This window comes from Eriocheir sinensis, chromosome 29, assembly GCF_024679095.1.
Source record: "Eriocheir sinensis breed Jianghai 21 chromosome 29, ASM2467909v1, whole genome shotgun sequence".
Lineage (NCBI taxonomy): Eukaryota > Metazoa > Arthropoda > Malacostraca > Decapoda > Varunidae > Eriocheir > Eriocheir sinensis.
In genome coordinates, this window is record NC_066537.1 from 16,356,326 (window position 1) to 16,383,064 (window position 26,739).

At 47.3% G+C, this 26,739-nt stretch overlaps 1 protein-coding gene across 19 annotated transcripts; it reads left to right on the forward strand.

The window, feature by feature from the left end:
• Nucleotides 1–1,450: 1,450 nt before the first annotated feature.
• Nucleotides 1,451–26,739, forward strand: LOC127005171 (pro-resilin-like). Of its 19 annotated transcripts, XM_050873841.1 has the most exons (5): nucleotides 1,461–1,909; nucleotides 2,070–2,129; nucleotides 2,263–2,319; nucleotides 7,627–7,879; nucleotides 13,857–14,009. In XM_050873841.1, exons 1-5 carry the CDS (start codon nucleotides 1,898–1,900, stop codon nucleotides 13,865–13,867), a joined length of 393 nt encoding a protein of 130 aa, XP_050729798.1. In that variant the 5' UTR covers nucleotides 1,461–1,897; the 3' UTR covers nucleotides 13,868–14,009. The 19 variants fall into 19 exon arrangements, with proteins under 19 accessions (XP_050729785.1, XP_050729800.1, XP_050729798.1 ...); XM_050873828.1 differs by lacking the exons at nucleotides 2,263–2,319; nucleotides 7,627–7,879; nucleotides 13,857–14,009 and adding exons at nucleotides 13,499–13,856; nucleotides 18,671–18,823 and having other exon boundaries at nucleotides 1,451–1,909; XM_050873838.1 differs by lacking the exon at nucleotides 7,627–7,879 and having other exon boundaries at nucleotides 1,462–1,909; nucleotides 2,263–2,534; nucleotides 13,819–14,009.

A 26,739-nucleotide genomic window follows, 5' to 3' on the forward strand; every position in this document is an offset into this window, starting at 1 on the left:
GGAGGGGGAGGAAGACTTAAGTGAGAGGGTAGGGCGGTGCCTCCTCTGGGCCCCCCGCAGCGTGGCACAAAAGGACGGGGCGAACCTCCCTTCCATGCCCTGCCTTTCCCTCCCCTTCCCTTCCTTGCCCTTCCCTCCCCTTCCCTTCCTTGCCCTTCCCTCCCCTTCCCTTCCTTGCCCTTCCCTCCCCTTCCCTTCCTTGCCCTTCCCTCCCCTTCTCTTCCTTTCTCTTCCCTTCCGTGCCCTGCCTTTCCCTCCCCTTCCCTTCCTTGCCCTTCCCTCCCCTTCTCTTTCTTATTCTTCCCTTCCGTGCCCTTTCTATCTCTTCCTTGCCCTTCCCTCCCCTTCTCTTCCTTGCTCTTCCCTTCAGTGCCCTTCCCTTCCTTTCCCTTCTCTTCCTCGTCCTTTTTTTCCGTGCTCTTCCCTTCCCTTCCGTGCCCTTCCTTTCTTTTCCTTGCCCTTCCCTACCTTACTCTTCCCCTCCCTTCTCTTTCCTTCCTTGTCGTTCCCTTTTCTTCCCTTTCTTGCCTTGCCTTTCTCCCTTTCCGATCCTCTTCCTCCCTGGCCTTGCCCTTCCCTTCCGTGCCCTTCCCTTCCCTTCTTTCCTTTCCGTGCCCTTCCCTTCCCTTCCGTGCCCTTCCTTTCTCTTATCTTCCCTCGCATTCCATACCCTTCCTTTCTCTTCCTTGCCCTTCTCTTCCGTGCCCTTCCCTTCCCTTCCGTGCCATTACTCTCTCTTCCTTGCCCTTCCCTTCCCTTCCCTTTCTTGACATTCCCTTCCCCTTCCTTCCCTTCCCTTCCCTCCCCTTCCTTGCCGTCCCCTTCCCTCCCATCCCTTGCCTATTCGCACCCAACATTTTCTCGGAGGGGTTGACCTGGACACGAAAGGCGCCGTTTGGTTATCTGAGCTTTCCTGTTTGTTGTTGTGGCGAGTAAATTCAGTTAACGGGCATTGCATCTGTTCTGTTACCTGGCGTGGGCAAGATTTTCTTTCAACAACAAGTTATTTACTCGGTGCGCATTATTTTGAACTTATCGATATTTTGTTGGATCCTAACAAACAAGTTTTTTTTTCTTTTTCAGGTGCTGCTCATATCACTGGCAGGCTCTCTTGAGGAGCCTCTTCTACGGCACCAGCCCTTCAGTGTCGCAGGCGAATTTTGTTTGTAGTGGCTGCCGTGATGAATGACCTTTTTTTTAGGTGCTGCCTGTAGCGCTTTCTTGAGGAGTGTCTTGTGCGATGATGTGGCAGCACGCGGGTGATCTTCCGCCGCTCGACGATGACTGAAAATTGTCAGCGTGCATCGATGGTACTCGAACCTGGGTCTTCGGGCTAACCATGCCAGCACGCCGTCCACTCCGCTACCGGCTCCCCATATATTATATATTATATTTATTCATATTAGGGAAAACAAGGCAATTGTCACCACAATTACTTTGTTCCTGAGTCCATGCATCATAGAAACGGCCGAGGATTTTCATAACCAGGACCAGGGACCAGGATAACGAAGGAGAGTAGCAGGAGACACTGACCTGCTGAGACGCACGATCTTTAGGACACGGCGAGCGAGCGAAGCGGTGTGTGTGAACAATGTGTATACACTCAGCACCCGCAGCAACCGGGCTGACCTGACCCCCACACGGCGCTACTGACCTTCCAAAACAAGTTCAAGAGGCACGAATGCTACATGACAAACAAAAGCTACAGCTGACGATTGCACAAGAGCTGACATAATTGTGCCTCAGACAGGTGTCCCGCGAGGGTTCACAGACGCGTGAGACGCCAAAATAAGGCAAGAAAGATCAACGGTCGCCTCTTGCCGAGTGTGTGTATAAATACGTGTGTGTGCCTGGCGGAGGACACAACCACCGGCACTGCCACAGCCACTACAACACAATGAACGCCAAGGTGAGTACACCACCACCGCCACCACCACTGCCGCCCCTCAGTCTCTCCTCTATATACAGTGTATTTACTTGTTCACATGCTGCCTGTAACTTATGGTGCACTGGTGCGCCCTTCACTGCGGCTCCTGCCCTCACTAATCCTCCTCCTCCTCCCCGCACAGGTGCTGCTCCTCCTGGCCCTCGTCGCCGCCGCCGCCGCCGATGGCTCTCGGTCTCGCGAGGTACGTAACGTCTCCGCTACGACCCGCCGCGAGTCGTGGTGTCCCGGGCAAAAAAAAAAAAAAAAAAAAATAACGCGACCGTCGCCGAGGACCCCCACGACCACACACTGACCCTCAATGCCTCTCCTTTCAGCGTTCCTACGGCCGATACGACGAGTCCGAAGAGGCCAAGTACGACTTCAGCTACCAGGTGAAGGACGACTACGGCAACGACTTCGGCCACAAGGAGAGCCGCGACGGCGAGCAAACCGAAGGCGAGTACTACAACGAGCTCCCCGACGGCCGCAGGCAGACGGTGACCTACTACGTGGACGGCGATTCCGGCTTCGTGGCCGACGTCAAGTACTCGGGCGAGGCTCGGTACGACTCCGGCTCCGGCTCCCGGGAGTACGGCGGCAACAGGAGGCAGTTCAGGGAGTCCAGGGAGTCCAGGGAGTCCAGGGAGTTCAGAGGCTACAACTAAGTAGTTCATAGAGCTTTAGAGCCACGTTGTTGTTGTTGTTTGTGCTGCGTCAACGCGCCGCGCTTTTCGTCTCCCGCATACAAATCGTCTCCTCGCCGTCTTCACACCCTTACATGACTCATCGAATAAATGTGTAAAAAGAATGTTTTGGTGTGGCTTACTCCTGCTCGAAAACAAACATTTCCACAACTCACTTTCTCCACCCGTCAACTCGACAGTCTTCCAAACACCTGTCCCTTATTCTTCGAAAACACTCAGCTCTCACCTTCTACATTAAACATCCTCGGTCTATCCTTAACTCAAAATCTAAACTGGAAACCTCCTATCTCCTCTCTTATTAGATCAGCTTCCTCGAGGTTGGGCGTTCTGTACCGTTTCCACAGCTCTTTTCCCCCTCACAGACGCTCTTCAGATACAAAGGCTTTGTCCGCCATCGTATGGAGTGTGTCACACACACACACACACACACACACACACACACACACACACACACACACACACACACACAGCCCTTTTGGACAGAGTCTTAGGTATCAACTTTTCTTCTCTTACTGACAGTCTTCTATCTCTCAAATTCAGCCGCAGTGTTGCCTGTCTATCTTCTATTGATATTTTCATATTGATTGCTCTTCTGAACTTACTAACTGCGTGCCTCCTCCCCTCCCGCGGCCACGCTGCACTCGACTTTCTACTCTAGTTTATCCCTATACTGTCCAAATCCCTTATGCAAGTGTTAACCAGCATCTTCACTCCTGCATCCTTTTCACTGGTGAACTCTGGAACAGCCTTCCTTCATCTGTATTTCCTCCTGCCTACGACTTGACCTCTTTCAAGAGAGCAGTATCAAGACGACTCGCCACCCGAAATTGACGTCTCTTTTGGCCACTCATCCTTACTTTGGGCCACTCTTCTATACTTCCTTTTATAGGAGCAGTGCTTAGGGGGCTTTATTATTTTCACTTATTTTTGCCCTTGAGCTGCTTCCTTTACTGAAAAAAAAATCCTTATTAACACCCGTTGAGGCGGTTCTCAGATAACGATAATTGTGGGTGGTGTGCTCACGCGAGCTGACAGAGTCCTTTGCTGAGGTTATGGCTCAGGCAAGTGTTTATAGAGGCGCTATCTTGCTTGGCTCATGTTCCCCCCCCCGCCCCACCCCACCCGTGCTAATTTTTTATTCTCTGTTAGAGAGAATCTAGAGTATAAATTGGTAGGTGGTCTTCAGCTTCAGGACAACATGCTGGTGATCTTAGGTAACTCAGTGATGACTGAAATATTGCGAGCTTGTTTGTAGCGCCGGGCGGGACGCGAACCTTTGTCCTTCTGGAGGCCGCTCCCGCACGCCACCGCCTCCCCATTAGTGAAGAATAACTCGTTTCCAGCGACACCGAATGACGAAGATCATAAGCAGCTGTCCATCAAGTCTTTATTTGAAATACTGCAATTCACTGATCACAAAACATTGAGTTATTAAAGAAAATAGGGTTGGGCAAAGAATTAAAGTTACAATTGTTTATTTTATATATTTTTTTCTTTGTCTCTCGGTAAACGGAAACCAAATTAAACTTTTAGACAGCAACGCCAGACTGACATAGATATTCAGACCACACACTCTATGGTCCAGGCTATTACAGGTGGTCTGTCCGTGAGCCGAAGTGAATCGCCATCAAATCAAATAATCGCCAAGACTTTCCATTTCTGGTCCTTAACATACTGCACGGTTTTTAGTTTCACACCACGCGTTTCATTATCGAAGTTCCTATATTTAAAATCAACCTCAAGAATCTGACACATCAATATTAAATGAAATCCCCTATTTATTATAACAAACTATGTAATCTACACAAATCTATTCTTTGAGGCGTCAGCAAATTTAATAAGAAATTATCGAGTTCAACTTCAATAACTTCATCACAAAATCGAAGTGAACGCTCAACACTACTCAAGAAACGAGCCCAGGGAGGGAGGCAGTAACTGAGGACACGAAAAGGGTACTCACTGGGCGCCTTCCGAGGGTCCGTCGAGGCGTTGGTGGGTGAAGGCGATCCCTGCGGCAGACCTGAAAAAAAATATATACGGTTAGTCAACTGGCTGTCATTAGGAAGAATTTACTCTTTACATACCTCACGCTAAGGTCTGTTCCACCTCCTATGCATGTGCTGGAAGGCTTGAACTCAATCAACAGCACAGTGACCGCTGCTCCACCTCCTATGCATGTGCTGGAAGGCATGAACTCAATCAACAGCACAGTGACCGCTGCTCCACCTCCTATGCATGTGCTGGAAGGCATGAACTCAATCAACAGCACAGTGACCGCTGCTCCACCTCCTATGCATGTGCTGGAAGGCATGAACTCAATCAACAGCACAGTGACCGCTGCTCCACCTCCTAGGCATGTGCTGGAAGGCTTGAACTCAATCAACAGCACAGTGACCGCTGCTCCACCTCCTATGCATGTGCTGGAAGGCTTGAACTCAATCAACAGCACAGTGACCGCTGCTCCACCTCCTATGCATGTGCTGGAAGGCATGAACTCAATCAACAGCACAGTGACCGCTGCTCCACCTCCTATGCATGTGCTGGAAGGCATGAACTCAATCAACAGCACAGTGACCGCTGCTCCACCTCCTATGCATGTGCTGGAAGGCATGAACTCAATCAACAGCACAGTGACCGCTGCTCCACCTCCTATGCATGTGCTGGAAGGCATGAACTCAATCAACAGCACAGTGACCGCTGCTCCACCTCCTAGGCATGTGCTGGAAGGCTTGAACTCAATCAACAGCACAGTGACCGCTGCTCCACCTCCTATGCATGTGCTGGAAGGCATGAACTCAATCAACAGCACAGTGACCGCTGCTCCACCTCCTATGCATGTGCTGGAAGGCATGAACTCAATCAACAGCACAGTGACCGCTGCTCCACCTCCTAGGCATGTGCTGGAAGGCTTGAACTCAATCAACAGCACAGTGACCGCTGCTCCACCTCCTATGCATGTGCTGGAAGGCTTGGACTCAATCAACAGCACAGTGACCGCTGCTCCACCTCCTATGCATGTGCTGGAAGGCATGAACTCAATCAACAGCACAGTGACCGCTGCTCCACCTCCTAGGCATGCGGTGGAGGTGTGGTTAATAGGTCAATGGATGGGGAGGACAGGGTGAAGAGTTGGTTTTAAGGAACAACCTGCAGGTGAAGAGGATGTGTAAGCCGATTGGCCTTTTACAGTCTCCTTGTCTCCCTGTGCATCTGCGGCGGAGCATGTGAATACTGATCCACACTCGTCCACCTTCTGTCCGTGTGAAGGAGGATACGAATCTTGCTCTGCCTCATGCTCAGCTCCGAAGAGCCAGGTGTTACCATTCTTGAGGGAGCCACAGATGAGTACTTGAACAGTAACACAATAAGATATGATAATATGACAATTCCCATTTCAGTGTGTGTGTGTGTGTGTGTGTGTGTGTGTGTGTGTGTGTATGTTCTCCACACCGGTTCCCATAGCGAGCCTCCATAATTTTCCGCCCTACATATTCATCAGTGCCGCCGAGGATAATAACACCCCCACCCTTGCCAGCACGCCCTCCCTCTCAGGCGTTGGGAATTCTTGGTCACATTAAAGCTACAATGTTGCAAAGAAGCTTATGTAATCAATCTATCATTGAGAGCGTATATGGGCATGGTTTGATATGGAGCACCTGCATTGTATAATATTGTATACATCTATAATTTTCTAAATATCAGTGCCTTACAGAGGGTTAGCACGAACGAAAATCTACCACTGGCATGTGAAGATTGATGAAAAATGTAATCATAATACCGGTATACAGAATAAAACTCAAGTTTTCTGACCGTATAAAGAATACTATAAAAAAAATGTATGCAGGACGCAGAAATTGGGCGAGGCAGGAAGACGACGCTGTGCCCGGCGAGACTTGCCTGTGATTCTGAGCCTTGAGCAGCGTCAGGTAACCGTCAATAAACACCAAAGATGGCGATCAATAAACTATACTCTTGAAATGAGGGAGTAACAAACATAGACTGAAATAACAACTGCCGTCTGCAGTCCAAAGTCAAGTTACATAAAAGTTGAGGTAGTTTTTATGAACAGATCACTTTTTCCAGGCGGCGGGAAATGGCGAACGGTTGGTGAATGTGGACCATCCGTCAGCGGCGACAACCCAGACAACCTGCTGAAAGGTGATCGCGCTTCACCTTGTGCAGAACACCGCCTCGCGTGAAGGCCACGGTGAAAGAATCAGATCGTCTTTGAATGTATGTAAAAAAGGCTAGAGCAATGACACAGGTTCCTTCAAGTGGTTCATGGAGATATAGGCCTATGAAAGATCAACGGTCGCCGTGCCGAGTGTGTGTATAAATACGTGCATGTGCCTGACGGAGGACACAACCACCGGCATCGCCACAGCCACTACACAATGAACGCCAAGGTGAGTACACAACCACCGCCACCCCCCGACCCCCACCTCCGCCACCACAGTCTCTCCTATACATACTGTGTAATACTCGTAAACATGCTGCCTGTAACTTATGGTGCACTGGTGCGCCTTTCACTGCGGCGGCAGCCCTCACTAATCCTCCTCCTCCTCCTTCTCCACGCAGGTGCTGCTCCTCCTGGGCCTCGTCGCCGCCGCCGCCGCCGATGGCTCTCGGTCTCGCGAGGTATGTGGCGTAGCTGGACAAACACAGGGCCCAGGGGAATGGCTCCTTGAGGGGCACCTCCACCATCAGCGAAATTGAAGGGGCCGTCCAGCCCTCCTTTGAGTCTGCTTAGTAAAACAGGCGCTGAAATCAATTAATACAGGAACTTTGCTTTGCGGGGGACTCGAGACAGTTTCAATGACCCCCTACCCCCCTTAGCTAGACAACAGCACACGTGCTGACGGGCTCGTCCGGGACACCAAACACGACTCCCGCCGACCACATCGACCACACACTGACCCTCAATGCCTCTCCTTCCAGCGTTCCTATGGCCGATACGACGAGTCCGAAGAGGCCAAGTACGACTTCAGCTACCAGGTGAAGGACGACTACGGCAACGACTTCGGCCACAAGGAGAGCCGCGACGACGAGCACACCGAAGGCGAGTACTACAACGAGCTGCCCGACGGCCGCAGGCAGACGGTGACCTACTACGTGGACGGCGACTCCGGCTTCGTGGCCGACGTCAAGTACTCGGGCGAGGCTCGGTACGACTCCGGCTCCGGCTCCCGGGAGTACGGCGGCTACAGGAGGCAGTCCAGGGAGTCCAGGGAGTCCAGGGAGTTCAGAGGCTACAACTAAGTAGTTCATAGAGCTTTAGAGCCACGTTGTTGTTGTTGTTAGCGCTGCGTCAGCGCGCCACGCTTTTCGTCTCCCGCAGACAAATCGTCTCCTCGCCGTCTTCACACGCTCATATGATTCACCGAATAAATGTGTAAAAGTAATGTTTTGTGTGACTTACTCCTGCTCCAAAACTGACTTATCCACCACTTCCGGACGCTCGTTGCGGCCGTTCTCAGTTGACGATAATTGTTGTAATGTAATGTAACGAATAAAACACTGCCTGACGTCTGATGCTGACGGACGCCTGGTACCCCCGCACCTCCATCTCTGGTTTGTTACACGATATTGCAGACGAGGAAACATGGAAGAACCGGGAACAGAAAACCTTTTGGTAAATAATCCGGCTGACTGCTTTGGCGATTGATTCTTCACCAGTCTCTTACATGGCCTGCAGAATATATTACAATACTTCCTGTGGGTTGGTAAAGGAACGCTCAGTCCACACCTACCACGATCAAAATACGGTACTTCTGAATGTGATGCTCGTTTTCGCATTAGCAACTTCCGTTAAAAATTTACACCAATGAAAGATGCCGCAGGTCGACAATAAAAATAAGTCCAATGATTGACGTTATTGAACTTCTTCAGATACTTGAATATCTGTGTCATAATGGAGGAGGAAGAGGAAGAGGAAGAGGAAGAGGAGGAGGAGGAGGAGGAGGAGGAGGGACACAAAGTAACACAAAGGAAGAACAAACGACAGCAGACTTGATGGTCCTAACGAGGCTGTTTGTGACAAGCTACACTAACTATCTAATCAAAGGTGGAAGATGAAGGACAGCAAAGGCGAAGGCTCCTCCCCATCCCCACCCCGATCCCTCCAGCCAAAGCTGGCAGGAAAGGAAAACGAACCATGCAGCGTGGAAAAACTGCATGGAAATTATATAGGAAAGAGGAAAGAACAACCATTACTGCTACCACTAACCGGGCGATAAAAACGGACAAGCACACCAGTATTCGAAAGAACTTAACGTTATTACGACAATGAGTAATATCTTAGTTGCTGGTTGGATTCAAAATACTTGTCTAATCTATTCTTGAAGGCCGTAACTGTTGTACTATCAACATCACAGGGTAGATAATTCCAAACATTAACGACTCGATTGAAGAAGTGTTTGGCTTCGTGCGACGAGAATGTTTTACCACTTATCTTGAGATTGTTATTTCTTCTTGTTCTATTTGATCGATCAATTGTAAAGTAATCTTCCGCATTAATATCACTGAATCCTTTAAACATTTTAAACACTTCTATTAGATCGCCTCGCATTCTTCGTTTTGATATACTGAATAATTTACTTTTTTAAGCCTTTGTTCATATGATAAATTTCTCAACATAGGAATCACTTTTGTTACTCTCCGTTGAACCCGTTCCAACTTTTCTACGTCTTTTCTGTAATAGGGAGACCAAAACTGTACACAGTGCTCTAGATGGGGTCGAACCAGCGAATTATACAGTTTTAATATTACTTTTTCCGATATATTATTAAAGACTCGTCCGATGAAGCCAACCAATTTGTTTGCAGTTTTAACTATCTCTAAATAATGCTGACTGGGCTTTAAATCGCTTGATATAGTGATTCCAAGATCCTTTTCTTTACTTACTGCAGAAAGTTGTTGGCCATTCATTATGTACTGAACGCGATTGTTATTTTTTCCGATGTGTAACACTTTACATTTGTCAACGTTAAATTTCATTTGCCATTGACTGGCCTAACATGCAAGTCGATCTAGATCTGATTGTAAAGCTTCTTCGTCGAGTGTCGTAGTTACCTTACTAGCGATTTTTGTGTCATCAGCAATTTTTTTATATTTTGCAAGTGAGCCCATCATCGATATCATTAACATAAATCAAGAAGAGCATGGGGCCAAGCACTGATCCTTGAGGTACCCCGCTTTTGACATCGAGCCAGTTAGATGTAACACCGTTTAGAACTACTCTCTGTTTCCGCTCAGACAGCCAGTCCACAAGCCAATTGTGAATGTTACCCGAGATACCGTGCGCCAATTGTTTACTGAGCAACCGTTTGTGGGGGACCTTATCTAATGCCTTTTGAAAATCCAGATATATGATACCTACTGATCTGCTTTCATCGAACACCTCAAAAATATAATGAAAAAAATCAAGTAAGTTAGTTAAACACGAACGTTTACTACAGAAACCATGTTGCGAATTATTTATTATATTATTTTCTTCGAAGAATTTCACCATATTGTCGCGAATGATAGTCTCCATTAACTTACAAACAATCGATGTCAGGCTAATTGGTCGATAGTTTCCTGGATGAGACTTGTCCCCCTTTTTGAAAATTGGTGTGACATTTGCTAGTTTCCAATCCGACGGAACATTTCCAACTGTTAAAGATTTATTGAATATGATGGAGAGTGGTTTACAAATTTGATGTTTGATTTCTTTTAAAATTCTAGGTGTAATTTTGCCTGGACAAGGAGCTTTGCTTACTTCAATCTTTTCAATTGTACGTAAAATGTGACTTTCTACGATGAGCACGCCATTTAAAATCTTTTCGGTCCTTCTAACCTCCGGCGGTTGAGGTGATAAACAATCTTCGTCGGTAAATACGGATGCGAAAAAGTTATTTAGGATTGTAGCCATTTCATTTTCATCGTTCGTGTGGTTACCATTTTCATTAGCAAGCGGTCCGATACTACAAGTGAGTGACTTTTTATTATTTATATAGCTAAAACATTCTTTAGGATTAGATTTACTTGTTTCCGCTATATATTCTTCAAGATTTTTCTGCTTCGTTTTATTAATTTCTTGGTTTCGCGGCGAATTCTGTCCAACTCTAGTTTGTCAGCGTCACTCTGGGTTGATATGTATCTACTGTATACGCGTTTTTTAAGAGAGAGTATTTTTAATTTCGTTATTCCATCATTTGGGTTTCTTCTTAAAAGTTGAACATCTGCTAGCCTACGATAGGGCATGCATATGCTTATGGCATTGTTCAATATTGTGGTGAAGGCCTCCCACGATTCATCAATATCTGTTTCCATAGAAATTACAGTCCAGTCATAATCGTTTAGAATTGATCGGAGTCTTATGAAATTCACTCTGATAATCTGGCACCTTTTCTTTCCTAGGAGTTACTTTACTTTCTTTCATCTTGATGCTGAATGTGATTCTTCGGTGATCGCAAGAACTATAAACTGGACCAACATTTACTTCGTTAACTAGATCAGCTGACGTTGAAAAGATAAGGTCAAGTATATTATTTTCCCGAGTCGGTTCTTGAACGTGTTGATGTAAATCACTTTCTAATAAATTTGTGTACAGGTCGAGCCCTGTATGAGAGTTCAACGGTTCGCCCCATCTTTTCACTGGCAAGTTAAAGTCCCCCACAATTACTGCCTCGCAACTGCTACTTGTTTCTAATATTAATTTACTTAACGCGTGGTCGATATCAGGAGTCTGCCTTGGTGGTCTATAGATTAGTCCAATTACTATTTTACGTGACTTATTTTTAATTTCAATAAAGACCGTGTCCATATTTATTATAATATCTGTTTTCACGGATACTGGATGGAGAGAGTTGTGGATATATAAGATAACGCCTCCACCCTGTCTGTTCTCTCTTTCATGACTAAAAATCGAATAACCAGGTAATTTATATTCCGCAATGAAATCTCTATTTGAAGTGTCTATCCAAGATTCTGTGACTCCGATGATGTGATAATGATTTGTAGGTGCGAGTGCTTCTAAGTCTTCAAATTTGTTACGTAGGCTACGAGCGTTTATATAGCAAGCTTTAATGTGATTCGAATCGGGGGTTGCGCGGGTTGAGTGCTCCCTTACGGTGGATCTGCTCCAACCTGCTCACACAGGATTTAAATGGATGCCATCGGCAAGGAATAAGTCCGAATCGTAGTAAAAACTGTTCCACAAGTTAGCGAACTGGACGTTTTCTTGTGACCAAAGGGACTGAAGTCTGTTGTTTGTGCTGAAGGCCTTACTGTAAAAGCTAGATTCGGCACCGACCCTCGGGAGGATTCCTGAGATTATAATGTTACTGGCATCCGTTTTTCGTTTATACTGCTTGATCATGCGGCGGTATTTTTCAAGCAGTTCCTCAGAACGGGTTGTCTTTACGTCATTTGTCCCCGCGTGATTGACAAAAAGGGTGTTTCGATCGGCATTACTCGTGACACCATCGCACGCTGCAGTGATGTCGTCCAGTCTGGCACCTGGTTAACAGTAAAGTTTTCTGCGGCCGTTTGATGAACGACCACAGCTGGCCACGCACCATGGATTCCCCAACTAGGCGAGTCTCAAACTCATCCTCCATGGTGTCTGCCAGCACCTGGAACCGAAGCGTGCTGCTCATATCACTGGCAGGCTCTCTTGAGGAGCCTCTTCTACGGCACCAGCCCTTCAGTGTCGCAGGCGAATTTTGTTTGTAGTGGCTGCCGTGATGAATGACCTTTTTTTTAAGTGTTGCCTGTAGCGCTTTCTTGAGGAGTGTCTTGTGCGACCCCAGCCCCTCAGTGGCGCAGGATGATGTGGCAGCACGCGGGTAATCTTCCGCCGCTCGACGATGACTGAAAATTGTCAGCGTGCATCGATGGTACTCGAACCTGGGTCTTCGGGCTAACCATGCCAGCACGCCGTCCACTCCGTTACCGGCTCCCCATATATTATATATTATATTTATTCATATTAGGGAAAACAAGGCAATTGTCACCACAATTACTTTGTTCCTGAGTCCATGCATCATAGAAACGGCCGAGGACCTTCAGGAAGGGACCAGGATAAAGGAGAGTAGCAGGAGACACTGACCCGCCGAGACGCACGATCTTTAGGACGCGGCGAGCGAGCGAAGCGGTGTGTGTGAACAATGTGTATACACTCAGCACCCGCAGCAACCGGGCTGACCTGACCCCCACACGGCGCTACTGACCTTCCAAAACAAGTTCAAGAGGCACGAATGCTACATGACAAACAAAAGCTACAGCTGACGATTGCACAAGAGCTGACATAATTGTGCCTCAGACAGGTGTCCCGCGAGGGTTCACAGACGCGTGAGACGCCAAAATAAGACAAGAAAGATCAACGGTCGCCTCTTGCCGAGTGTGTGTATAAATACGTGTGTGTGCCTGGCGGAGGACACAACCACCGGCACTGCCACAGCCACTACAACACAATGAACGCCAAGGTGAGTACACCACCACCGCCACCACCACTGCCGCCCCTCAGTCTCTCCTCTATATACAGTGTATTTACTTGTTCACATGCTGCCTGTAACTTAGGGTGCACTGGTGCGCCCTTCACTGCGGCTCCTCCCCTCACTAATCCTCCTCCTCCTCCCCGCACAGGTGCTGCTCCTCCTGGCCCTCGCCGCCGCCGCCGCCGCCGATGGCTCTCGGTCTCGCGAGGTACGTAACGTCTCCGCTACGACCCGCCGCGAGTCGTGCTGTCCCGGGCAAAAAAAAAAAAAAAAATAAATAAATAAATAAATAAATAAATAAATAAAAATAAATAAATAAAAAATAACGCGACCGTCGCCGAGGACCCCCACGACCACACACTGACCCTCAATGCCTTTCCTTTCAGCGTTCCTACGGCCGATACGACGAGTCCGAAGAGGCCAAGTACGACTTCAGCTACCAGGTGAAGGACGACTACGGCAACGACTTCGGCCACAAGGAGAGCCGCGACGGCGAGCAAACCGAAGGCGAGTACTACAACGAGCTGCCCGACGGCCGCAGGCAGACGGTGACCTACTACGTGGACGGCGATTCCGGCTTCGTGGCCGACGTCAAGTACTCGGGCGAGGCTCGGTACGACTCCGGCTCCGGCTCCCGGGAGTACGGCGGCTACAGGAGGCAGCCCAGGGAGTCCAGGGAGTCCAGGGAGTACGGCGGCAACAGGAGGCAGTTCAGGGAGTCCAGGGAGTCCAGGGAGTTCAGAGGCTACAACTAAGTAGTTCATAGAGCTTTAGAGCCACGTTGTTGTTGTTGTTTGTGCTGCGTCAACGCGCCGCGCTTTACGTCTCCCGCATACAAATCGTCTCCTCGCCGTCTTCACACCCTTACATGACTCATCGAATAAATGTGTAAAAAGAATGTTTTGGTGTGGCTTACTCCTGCTCGAAAACAAACATTTCCACAACTCACTTTCTCCACCCGTCAACTCGACACAGTCTTCCAAACACCTGTCCCTTATTCTTCGAAAACACTCAGCTGTTACCTTCTTCTACATTAAACATCCTCGGTCTATCCTTAACTCAAAATCTAAACTGGAAACCTCCTATCTCCTCTCTTATTAGATCAGCTTCCTCGAGGTTGGGCGTTCTGTATCGTTTCCACAGTTCTTTTCCCCCTCACAGACGCTCTTCAGATACAAAGGCTTTGTCCGCCATCGTATGGAGTGTGTGTGTGTGGGTGGGGGGGCCTACACACACACACACACACACACACACACACACACACACACACACACACACACACACAGCCCTTTTGGACAGAGTCTTATCAACTTTTCTTCTCTTACTGACAGTCTTCTATCTCTCAAATTCAGCCGCAGTGTTGCCTGTCTATCTTCTATTGATATTTTCATATTGACTGCTCTTCTGAACTTACTAACTGCGTGCCTCCTCCCCTCCCGCGGCCACGCTGCACTCGACTTTCTACTCTAGTTTATCCCTATACTGTCCAAATCCCTTATGCAAGTGTTAACCAGCATCTTCACTCCTGCATCCTTTTCACTGGTAAACTCTGGAACAGCCTTCCTTCATCTGTATTTCCTCCTGCCTACGACTTGACCTCTTTCAAGAGAGCAGTATCAAGACGACTCGCCACCCGAAATTGACGTCTCTTTTGGCCACTCATCTTTACTTTGGGCCACTCTTCTATACTTCCTTTTATAGGAGCAGTGCTTAGGGGGCTTTTTTATTTTCACTTATTTTTGCCCTTGAGCTGCTTCCTTTACTGAAAAAAAAATCCTTATTAACACCCGTTGAGGCGGTTCTCAGCTAACGATAATTGTGGGTGGTGTGCTCACGCGAGCTGACAGAGTCCTTTGCTGAGGCAAAACTTCTGTTAAGTCACGTTTGAACGTGGATACACGAGGATGTGAGGAGACTCCGGCTTCATGGCCGAGGCCCAGCACTTGGGCGAGGCAGAATACAACTCCGGCTTTATCTCCCGGGACTACCTCGGCTACAGGAGTCATCCAGTGAGTCCAGGGAGTCACTGGTCTTCTAGCCGCCTTGAGGGAGCAGCGACAAGCCGCCGCGCGGCCACAGGAAAGGAGTGAAACACACTGGAGGCGGAGTGATACCGACGCGGCCGCCTCGTCCTCGACGCGAGCCACCAAGCTCTCCGCCCCTTCGCGCTGTGTTCATAGGCCACACTTGTACCCGCGTATCGTTGTTATACTCTTAAAGCCACTTGTCAAAATGTTACAGCCCATGACTGTTTTTCTTCCCATCTTTAAGTGTAGTGGACGCTCGTCTGTGGTCATGGCAGGAGCTCGTTGTACCTTGGACTTGGATTTTTTTTTCCATTTGTTTAACGTTTCACCTACAGCGTCGGTAATGTTTCACGCCCCTCTACTGATCACGGGGTATGTTCTGCGTGTGCTGTGGCCATGGATCGAAAAAAATGGCGGGTGTGGGTGTTATCGCTCAACGAATAAAACATTCAGGTGTCCTTAGGAGGCCACGGGTCGCAGTCTGCCTCACGCTAAGGTCTGTTCCACCCACCTTTTATGTGTGTAGGGGAAGACACGAACCCTATAATCTACCACACACTGCCGCTGCTCCGCCTCCTACGCGTGAGGGGGAGAATACGAACCTTAAACAATCACATGCTCAGCTCTGACGCACTTCAACATTTTGCTGTGTACATTTAACGGCCAATATGAGTCCCTGATTACTGGATGATGAAATATAACACCGACGCGCTTTTGGTGTAGAAAAAAGAACGCGTTAATACTATACATTAAATAATAAAAACATAGGTAATTTAATTAAACGGCGAAAGAGACTTGGGCGCGCGTGTGGACTCCAGCCTTCGTCCCAGGAAGCACAGCATTACCGCCAGGAGCCCGCCAAGTGTTTCAGGTTTTGTTTCTTGGAGTTTTGGTAAAAGAAGCGCGGACATTACCTCCGGATTGTGTGCCACTGGCTGGGCCTCACCTTGATTATGGCGCCCAGTCTTGGTCTCCTTATTGCTGAAATGTAATAATATAGAGTCCCGTTAATCTGTGCCGAGAAGAATGACAAGAATGATCCATGTGTAAAAACATACAGCGCAAAGAATGGTAAAGTAAACAGATTTTGCATTTTTCGGAGAAGCCTAAAATGCGTGGGGATTGATTGTAATATTCAAGTGTTGAAGGGATTAACAAAGGTGGGGTTGATGAAACTCTCACACTATAAAAACAAACAAAAAAAACGTAAAACGCGTAGCAATAGGTACAAAATGGATACATTCAGGTTGAGGAAGGTGACGGGAAAAGAATGGCTCACGAACAGTGTAGTAAATGAGAGGAACAAATTAAGCAGATACCTACTTGATGTATATGAGATAGAATTTCTAAGATGGAGGGTAACAGATTTATGAATAGGGAGGGCAGGGGAGGAATAGTTGATTTTCAGGAGTGACCAGGTGACCATGATGTGCAGGTCGACTAGCATATTGCAGTCTCCTTGTCTCCCTGTTTATCTCTGTACAAGCTAACGTCCAGGCTCAGCTCTCGTCCAGCTTCTGTCCGTGTGGAGGGGATACGAGTCTTGCTCTACTTTATTCTCTGTTCCAAAGCGCCAGACCAGACCCACTAGAGCAGTGGTTCCCAACCTTTTTTCAGGCGACCCCAATCATGCACCTCTAGACATGACCGCGACCCCACTTGTTTACTTGTATATGTGTTATTATAACATAATAGCTCCTTGTTTGATATTTCGAGGTCTTGGCGACCCCAGGGTTGGGAAAGGCGCCACTAGAGGGAGCCACAGATCAGTACGCGGCGCACTAATACAGCAAGAAGCTTTTCATTTCTTTGTGCGTTTGTTCTCCATACCAGCAGCGGGCCTCATTATTATGTGCATTACATGTTCATTAGTGGCCCCAAGAATAATTACAGATTCTACACAAATGACGGCAAGCCATTCCTCTCAGGCGTAGAGAATCTGGTCACATAAAGGAACAATGTGGCAAAGAAGCATGAATGAAAATCTGCCATTGGCATGCGAGAAGATTAATAAATAAAATATGAAAATCTGCTGAATAAAATCGAATTTCTGTGACCGAATCAAGAATACTATTGAAAAATTCCTCCGAATGTATGCAGGACGCAGACTTTGGGTGAGGCAGGAAGACGACGCTGTGCCCGACGAGACTTGCCTGTGATTCTGAGCCATGAGCGGCGTTGGACAACTGTCAATAAACGTCAAAGCTGGCGATCACTAAGCAGCTCTCAACACAGCAACGAGGTGACCAAAACGTTACCCTAGAGGGCCTAGACTTACTCTTCCTCGCCTTCTGCTTTTGAAAGGAGAGAAACAAACACATTGAAAAAACTACTCCCGTCTGCAGTCCAAAGTCAGGTCACAAAACGGTTGGGTTGGTTTTTACGAATACAATGTTTTTTCATTGGCAACGTAGGAAGTGGGGAACGGTTGGGGAATAAAAACGTAAGAACGTAAGGAGTCTGCAAAGGGACAGCCAGCCTGCACAAGGTAGCTCCTGCAAACCTGACCACACCTATCGTTACTATCCATGAATTTATCTAACCTCTTCTTGAATGTGTTAACAAAATGTAGAACATCAGTCAGCGGCGACAACCCAGACAACCTGCCGAAAGGTGATCAAGCTTCACCTTTTGCTGAGCAGGGCCTCGCGTGAAGGCCACGGTAAAAGGGTCAAATCTTTTATGAATGTATGTAAAAAATGCTGAACAATATTCGCAGGTTCCCTCAAGTGGTTCATGGAGATAAATGAAAGATCAACGGTCGCCGTGCCGAGTGTGTGTATAAATACGTGTGTGTGCCTGACGGAGGACACAACCACCGGCATCGCCACAGTCACTACACAATGAACGCCAAGGTGAGTTAACCCCTACCGCCGCAGCCAGTCTCTCCTCTATATACTCGTAACCATTCTACCAATAACTTAGGGTGCACTGGTGCGCCCTTCACTGCGGCTCCTGCCCTCACTAATCCTCCTCCTCCTCCCCGCACAGGTGCTGCTCCTCCTGGCCCTCGTCGCCGCCGCCGCCGCCGATGGCTCTCGGTCTCGCGAGGTACGTAACGTCTCCGCTACGACCCGCCGCGAGTCGCTGGTGTCCCGGGCAAAAAAAAATAACGCGACCGTCGCCGAGGACCCCCACGACCACACACTGACCCTCAATGCCTTTCCTTTCAGCGTTCCTACGGCCGATACGACGAGTCCGAAGAGGCCAAGTACGACTTCAGCTACCAGGTGAAGGACGACTACGGCAACGACTTCGGCCACAAGGAGAGCCGCGACGACGAGCACACCGAAGGCGAGTACTACAACGAGCTGCCCGACGGCCGCAGGCAGACGGTGACCTACTACGTGGACGGCGATTCCGGCTTCGTGGCCGACGTCAAGTACTCGGGCGAGGCTCGGTACGACTCCGGCTCCGGCTCCCGGGAGTACGGCGGCTACAGAAGGCAGCCCAGGGAGTCCAGGGAGTCCAGGGAGTTCAGAGGCTACAGGAGGCAGTCCAGGGAGTCCAGGGAGTCCAGGGAGTTCAGAGGCTACAACTAAGTAGTTCATAGAGCTTTAGAGCCACGTTGTTGTTGTTGTTAGCGCTGCGTCAGCGCGCCACGCTTTTCGTCTCCCGCAGACAAATCGTCTCCTCGCCGTCTTCACACGCTCATATGATTCACCGAATAAATGTGTAAAAGTAGTGTTTTGTGTGACTTACTCCTGCTCCAAAACAGCGGCAGTGGTGTGAGCCCCGCTCAGGCCTGTTTTTTTCCCGCTGACTAGCAGTGGTTACTGTCTCCCATTGAACAAGGGGGATGGGTGTGTGGTGTGTGAGGTAGTGGCAGTATCCAGAGATTGACTAAAGAGTCTTGCTCTAATCGGGAGGGTACTTGCTTGCGATTGCGAGTCCAACTCGTGATCATGCCGTGGTGAAATACACACACACACACACACACACACACACAGCCTATCGCAAAAACCATGGACTCGAAACTAGAAAATCCGTGACATTAAGCTAAACAAACAAACAAATAGAATGTGACAAACAGAATGCGAGAGTCGTTCAGTCACGGAGGGAGAAGGTGAGTTGCTGACATCTGCGTGGCGATGGCTAACGGGCGATGCTGATTTTTGCCCAACACGCGTGTCTGATTACTAGGGCAGAGGAAGAGGGCGAGTTGACAGAAATATGATGTAGTGAAGGGCGTCTGGACTAAATAACAGCGATCAGCATTCTTTTTTATAATACTGCCCGTTTATGGAAAGATGGGAAAGTGTGGTAATGGACGAGGTGGCTGGAACATGCATTAACACTAAAAAAAATTGTAAAACACTAAGAATGACACAACAGGGCTTCGATTCAATGACTTATTGCTCGTGCTTGAGGGTTTAAAAGGCAAAAGAGAGGAGGAAATGACTGAAAAATTATCTTTCGGAAATACCAGATATGACAGCGGTGCAGACTTACTAATAAATAAATAAAAATATCTCGTCTGAGAAAGTTAGAAAGGTGAGGCAGAGGAGCAGGCGGCAGGGTGAATCACATAGCTATAGAAAAAGAGAGAGAGAGAGAGAGAGAGAGAGAGAGAGAGAGAGAGAGAGAGAGAGAGAGAGAGAGAGAGAGAGAGAGAGAGAGAGAGATTTCATTTGTTTCTTTAGAGAGAGAGAGAGAGCGAGAGAGAGAGAGAAATTTTATTTTTGGTGGTAGTAAAAGAGAGAGAGAGAGAGAGAGAGAGAGAGAGAGAGAGAGAGAGAGAGAGAGAGAGAGACTTAACTCACTCACCATGGAGACTGAGGAACATAGTCTGAAACATTTCTGCGCCCAAGCACATACATTTGACAGGGCTTTCGTAGGAGCTGCGGGCATTTTCATTTGTTTCTTTACAACAAAGGAGACGGCTCAAGGGCAACAAAAAGACTGTAGTAAAAAAACTCCCGCTACTCACCGCTCCCACAAAAGACAAAAGTAAAGAGTGGCCAAAGGAGAGGTGAATTTCGGGTGGAGAGGTGTCTTGATACACTCTTCTTGAAAGAGATCAAGTCATAGGTAGGAGAAAATGCAGACGAAGGAAGACTGTTCCAGAGTTTATCAGTGTAAGGGATGAAAGAGTGAAGATGCTGGTTAACTGTTGCATAAGGGGTTTGGATAGTATAGGGATGAGCTAAAGTGGTGGGTGAGGCATGCAATTAACAAGTTCAAAAGAGCAGTCAGCGTGAAAATATCGATAGAAGATAGAAAGAGGCAAAATGGCGGCGGAATTTAAGAGGTAGAAGACTATCATGAGTAGTTTTATGCCTCTGGTGTTAGTTTGACAAAGCTTCTGTGCCATCAACGTAAGAAAACACTCATGAGAACCCGGTCAATCTCCTTCCCGGTCTCCTGAACTTCCCGGTCTCCTGAAATAGTTGAAGTGAGGCAGAAGCGTCTGACAAGGCTTCTGTACCATCAACGCGAAAAGACACGCATGAGAACCCGCTCAATCTCCCTCTCGGTCTTTGGAAATAGCTAAAGTGAGGCAGAAGCGTCGGACATTACCAACCAAAATTACTGACAGACTAACCCCCCATCAACCTCTTCTTGCCCTGACCTATTGTGCATTATACGCCTCCTTAAAAGGGATAAGACAGGTCACCGCCGGATCGCTCTGCAGGTTACTAATTAGAGCACCTTCTGTTCGTCGAAAGGTGACCTACACTTAGGCCTCCACTGTATTACCTTACGATGACCCCGAACCGAGAGGTCACCAGAATCTCACCTTTAAGGACAAGAGGTCACGAGTTTCGGCTTTCGTTTGACCTTTTCCTCCTTTAAGATTTCAATTAAGTGTGTTAGAGAGAGAGAGAGAGAGAGAGAGAGAGAGAGAGAGAGAGAGAGAGAGAGAGAGAGAGAGAGAGAGAGAGAGAGAGAGAGAGAGAAAATCAGTAACAACAATAACAACAAAAACACCACCACCACCACCAACAACAACAACAACAAAACAAAAACAAAAACATCACCATCACTACCACCACCATCACCACCATCACCACCACCACCAACAACAACAACTCGCTTATACCCGTAAAGCACAGAGAGGTTAGTTGGCCTGAGTAGGGCAACACGGACTTCACGAATGCTGAACTCATTATAATAAGCACACCTCCTACCAGAGACACACCTCCCCTTCACAGCTCTCCACCCGAAACTGACCTCTCTTCTGGCCCTCTCGTTCTTTTTTATATTTTGTCGGAGGAGCGTCTAGTGGGCTCGTTACTTCCTTTTCGGTGTTTTGGAAGATATATCGTTCATTCATCTCTCCAGCTTTTGCCACATCGTTCTAACCATTTAAAAGCGATCATTTCAGTTAATCAGCATTACAGCAACTCATCACGTCCTTTTTGTTGTTCTTGTATTGCTATGTGATTCACCCTGCCGCCCCCTCCTCTGCCTCACCTTTCTAGCTCTCTCAGACAAGATAGTTTTATTTATTTATTAGTAAGTCAGTTAGTTGCTGTAATTATTTTTTGCCCTTGAGCTGCCTCCCTTGCTGGAAAAACAACAACAACAACATACCTGGGACACTACATAGGAGCACGGGGCATACGTCAGGGTACGCTTGTTCCCTTGTCCAACATTGAAAACTCCATATAGAACAATTTAAAAAAAAACTAACATTATCGTCTTCTCTGAACATGAGACACTTATACACTTTGCATGAGCGTCGGGTAGTATAAAAAGTGGTGCAAGATTAACGGATTGACCTCAAGCCTTGCACCAAACCTAGAAAATGATGCATCCTTTTGTCTTAATACACTTACCACTTATAGGGTCGCATTACAAGACAGACACCAAAAAAACCAATATAACACACAAGACAAGTAGGAGGAGTGAGAGCATTTAGGGGGGTAGTTTATGACCCTGGTGGTAGTCTGACCCCAAAGAAAAACATATTTGACAAGGCTTTTGACAAGGAGTTAGGCAGAGGTGGTTTTGTTGATGGGGTGGGTATCTGACCTGACTTCTCTTTCTGAACTACTAAAAAAACAGAACTTAGAACCCGATTGACCCCCTCTTTGACCTTTAGAAATAGCTGATGTGATATGGCAAAGTGCCTTATAATACCAGCCATACACTTTACAGAGCGTCAAAGTGGTGCTAGTTTGGACTGACCTCAAGACCCACAGCAAACACTAAAAATAATTCTGAGACCCTTACATAGCCCTCTACCTCCTGGCTTGATACACTTAACACTTGGACACTTTACAGGAGCGTCGGATAGTATAAAAAGTGGTGCCAGACTGGATTGACCTCAAGACTCGCACTAAACCCAAAAAATAATCCTGAGACTCTTACGTAACTATCTACCTCCTGTCTAAACGCACTTACCACTTGGTCACTTACAGGAGCATTAGATAGCATAAAAAGTGGTGCTACATTGAACTGACCTCATGACCCACACAAAACGAGTATACTAACCTGTGGCCCTTACGTAACCAATCTCTTCTCTAAATACACTTACGGTGACTAACCACTTGGACACTGCACAGGAGTAGCTGGTATACAAAATGTGGAACTGGTTGAGTGGATTAATGACCTCAACACTTGTACCAAACTAGAACACTCGCAAGACCTTTATGTAACCTTATCTACCTCTTGCCCACACCCAACCAACATCTATGCCTGATCTATTGAATGCAGGCTTTGTTTCCTTCTTAACGTAGAGTGCTCTTAAACACAAAACCCATCAAACTCACACCCAGGAAAACAATATGAAAAAGGATTAAAGAAAATAAATAGGAGTAAATAAAAACAAAGGAAGAAATAAGAAAAAAATGAATAAAATTGAAAAAAAAAATACTAACCATAATCTCTCTCTCTCTCTCTCTCTCTCTCTCTCTCTCTCTCTCTCTCTCTCTCTCTCTCTCTCTCTCTCTCTCTCTCTCTCTCTCTCTCTCTCTCTCTCTCTCTCTCTCTCTCTCTCTCTCTCTAATAAAGGAGGTAGAGAAGAGTATAATAAAGTAAGGTAAAATACAGCAGAATAGAGTAAAATGGAGTGAAACAGAGAAAGAAAGAGTAGGATAGGAAAGATTTAGGTAATGTTAGAGGAGAGAAGTAATAAAACAGATTTAAGAAAAAAAAGAGTAGAATAGAGAAAAAACACAGTGGAAAAGAGTAAGTAGAGTATAGTAGAGAAGCTTGAAGTAAAGCTGCTAAGAGTAGAGAGTGTTGTAGATTTAAATAAAGTTAAAGTAAAGTTAGAGTAGAGGAGAGGAGTAGAGTGTACTTAGGATAGCTTCGAGTACAGGAGAGGAGAGGAGAGGAGAGGAGAGGAGAGGAGAGGAGTAGAGTGTACTTAAGACAGCTTCGAGTACAGGAGAGGAGAGGAGAGGAGAGGAGAGGAGAGGAGAGGAGAGGAGCAGAGTGTACTTAAGACAGCTTCGAGTACAGGAGAGGAGAGGAGAGGAGAGGAGAGGAGAGGAGAGGAGAGGAGCGGAGCGGAGAGGAGAGGAGAGGAGAGGAGAGGAGAGGAGAGGAGAGGAGAGGAGAGGAGCAGAGTGTACTTAAGATAGCTTCGAGTACAGGAGAGGAGAGGAGAGGAGAGGCAAGTAGAGTTAAGTGAAGTTAGAGAAGACCAGAGTAGATTAGAGTAAGATTAAGTGAAGTTAGATAAGAGTAAAGTGAGGTTAAAGTGGCGTAGAGCAGAACAGAGTAGAACAGTTAAGTAAGAGTGCCATACTAGAACACAAAGTGGGTGCCCAGTTTTTTCCTCCTGTAGATAATGGCTGACGCAAGACTGACATAAATTTTGCACGGTAGGTCGATGCACACTGGACGAAAGGAAGCCGACCCACGCAAAAAAAAGTGGACAGTGCAACTTTTGAACAACAACAACAACAACAACACACACACACACACACACACACACACACACACACACACACACACAATGAGGAGTTACAACTAAAAGAAGGAATAAACACCAGGAACACAAGAGGACACAGTAAAAAAATGAGGAAAGGAAGATGTTTGAGAGATATAAGGAAATATAGCTTCCCGCAAAGAAATATAGAGGTTTGGAACAGAGTAAGTGAGGATGTAGTATCGGTGAAGAGTGTGCAAAGCTTTAAGGAAAAGTTGGACAAGTACAGATACGGAGACGGGACCACACGAGCGTAAGCCCAGGCCCTGAAAACTATAACTCGGTAAACACACACACACACACACACACGACATTTTCACACTCACGAATCACTGATGCATGAAATAACACAGACGTTTGATGCTTTTTTTTTTTTTCCTTTCTTATACGAAAAACTATATTCTTCACGTGGATGACTCGAACAAAAGAGAAGACACAGTGACAACATCTTCACTTTTCACGGGCAAACTTGAAATAATGAATAAGTGGATACAACCTTTTTTTTTTCCCCTTAGAAGAGGCTAAAAAGCGATCTCGTGACCCCAGTTCGAGTTCTGCCCACTTAGTCCACTTTGCTGCTCGCTTTCTGAGGTGCCGAAGCCGCCGCTGTGCCACCCATGTCTCGCGTTACCTGTGTCCGTGTCGAAGGTGTGTGGCAGGTGTCGAGTCTCCTGTACCTGCATGTGTGTCACTGTGTTGCCTGAATCTTGCCACAGTAAATTAGAGTAGAGAAGAGTAGAGTAGATTAAATCGGAGGAGAGGAGAGTAAAAAAGAGTGAAAAAAAGTAAAGAAGACTAAAGTAGGTTTTAGTTGTTAATTAGAGTTGAGAGGGGCTGAATTGTTTGAAACTTGCTCGTGAACTATTAGAACTAACTTTAAGCATAACGGTACATGAATGAAGGCAAATACTTGATAATAACGTCACCCTCTTTGAAATAATGTTGAAAAAAATTATTAAGAAACTGAAAAATATATAAGGATTTAACATGATTCTCAGTCTACTGGAAGTAACGTTGAATGCAGTGATGGACACGGCAAACATAAGGCCACGAAGCTCAACAATAACGCGTAACCTACAGAACTAACGCTGAAGAGAACGATGAACAGATTAACATATGAAAAAAAAAAACTAAAACTCAGGCTACTTGATGAAAAAAATAGATAAGTGGATAAGTATATATTTAAAAAATCTTGGTATGCCTGATGTGTGGTGGGCAGCTGACCCGATTAACAAGTATCTGACAGGGGACTAGGCCTAGTGGAAGTAACGCAAAGAGAGAAATGCATAGATAAAAGAATGGAAAAAAAAAAAAAAAAAAAAAGCAATGTGTGTTGGTCAGCTGGTCCATCTGATCGGCCCCATGCGGTTGACCCGGAGAGCAAGTGCCGGCCACCCCCTGTGACCTGCCCGCTGGGACCGGTTTTGAGTTGTTTGAGAGCGAGACATTCGGGGGTGTGCGACCTTGGTTTTCTAGGAAACCAGTTCAGGTCACTTTTGAAAGGTTAAAATTCCGAAATGAGGTTTAAAATGGAGGATAATTATTCATTTGTATTGTTCTTAACGAAATCAGAGCAGCAGCCCCTTGATGACCCGTGCGGCCCGGGGTATATATACGTGCGACACCCTGATGCTGCACACTACCACCGGCACCGCCAACACTGACACAATGAACGCCAAGGTGAGCACCGCACCGCCACCACCATCATCACTACCACAGCTCAGATAGATAGACAGGAAAAAAGATAAAAAGACAGATGGATAAATAGTTTTTTGACCAACATTCTATCCTTTTTTCACATGTTGTCGATAAGTGACAGTGTCTTGGTGCTTCCTTCACTGCTGCTAAAAGCTTGGCAGTCACGTAACCAGTATCTATGCAACTGACATCTTGAAGAATAGAGGATAAGTGGTGTAGAGTTTACAGGAGCTGTCCTGCGTAGGCCGACTGCATGGCCTCTTACAAGATCCATATGCTCTCATGTTCTTATGTCCTTCTCTTCTTTCTCCCTCCCCGCACAGGTGCTGCTCCTCCTGGCCCTCGCCGCCGCCGTCGCCGCCGATAGCTCTCGGTCTCGCGAGGTACTTAACGTCTCCGCCACGACCCGGCTCCCATCGCCCGGTGTCTCAGGCAACAAACAGTGACACGACCCCCCACCCCCCCCAGTAACACGACCCCGCCGAGGGTCACGACCATGCACTCATCCTTGCTTTCCTTCCCCTCAGCGCTCCTACGGCCGCTACGGGGACTCCGAGTCCTACGAGTCTGACGAGGCCAAATACGACTTCAGCTACCAGGTGAAGGACGACTACGGCAACGACTTCGGCCACAAGGAGAGCCGCGACGGCGAGCACACCGAAGGCGAGTACTACAACGAGCTGCCCGACGGCCGCAAGCAGACGGTGACCTACTACGTGGACGGCGACTCCGGTTTCGTGGCCGACGTCAAATACTCGGGCGAGGCTCGGTACGACTCCGGCTCCGGCTCCCGGGAGTACGGCGGCTACAGGAGGCAGTCCAGGGAGTCCAGAGAGTCCAGGGAGTCCAGGGAGTTCAGAGGATACAATTAAGTAGGTAGTTAATACAGCTTTGAAGCCAAAACGTTGTTGTTTGTGCTGCGTCATCGCGCCGCACACTTTGTCTCTCGTGGACGTAACATCTCCTCGCCTTCTTCATACACTTACATGACTTCACGAATAAACATGTTGAAAAGGAA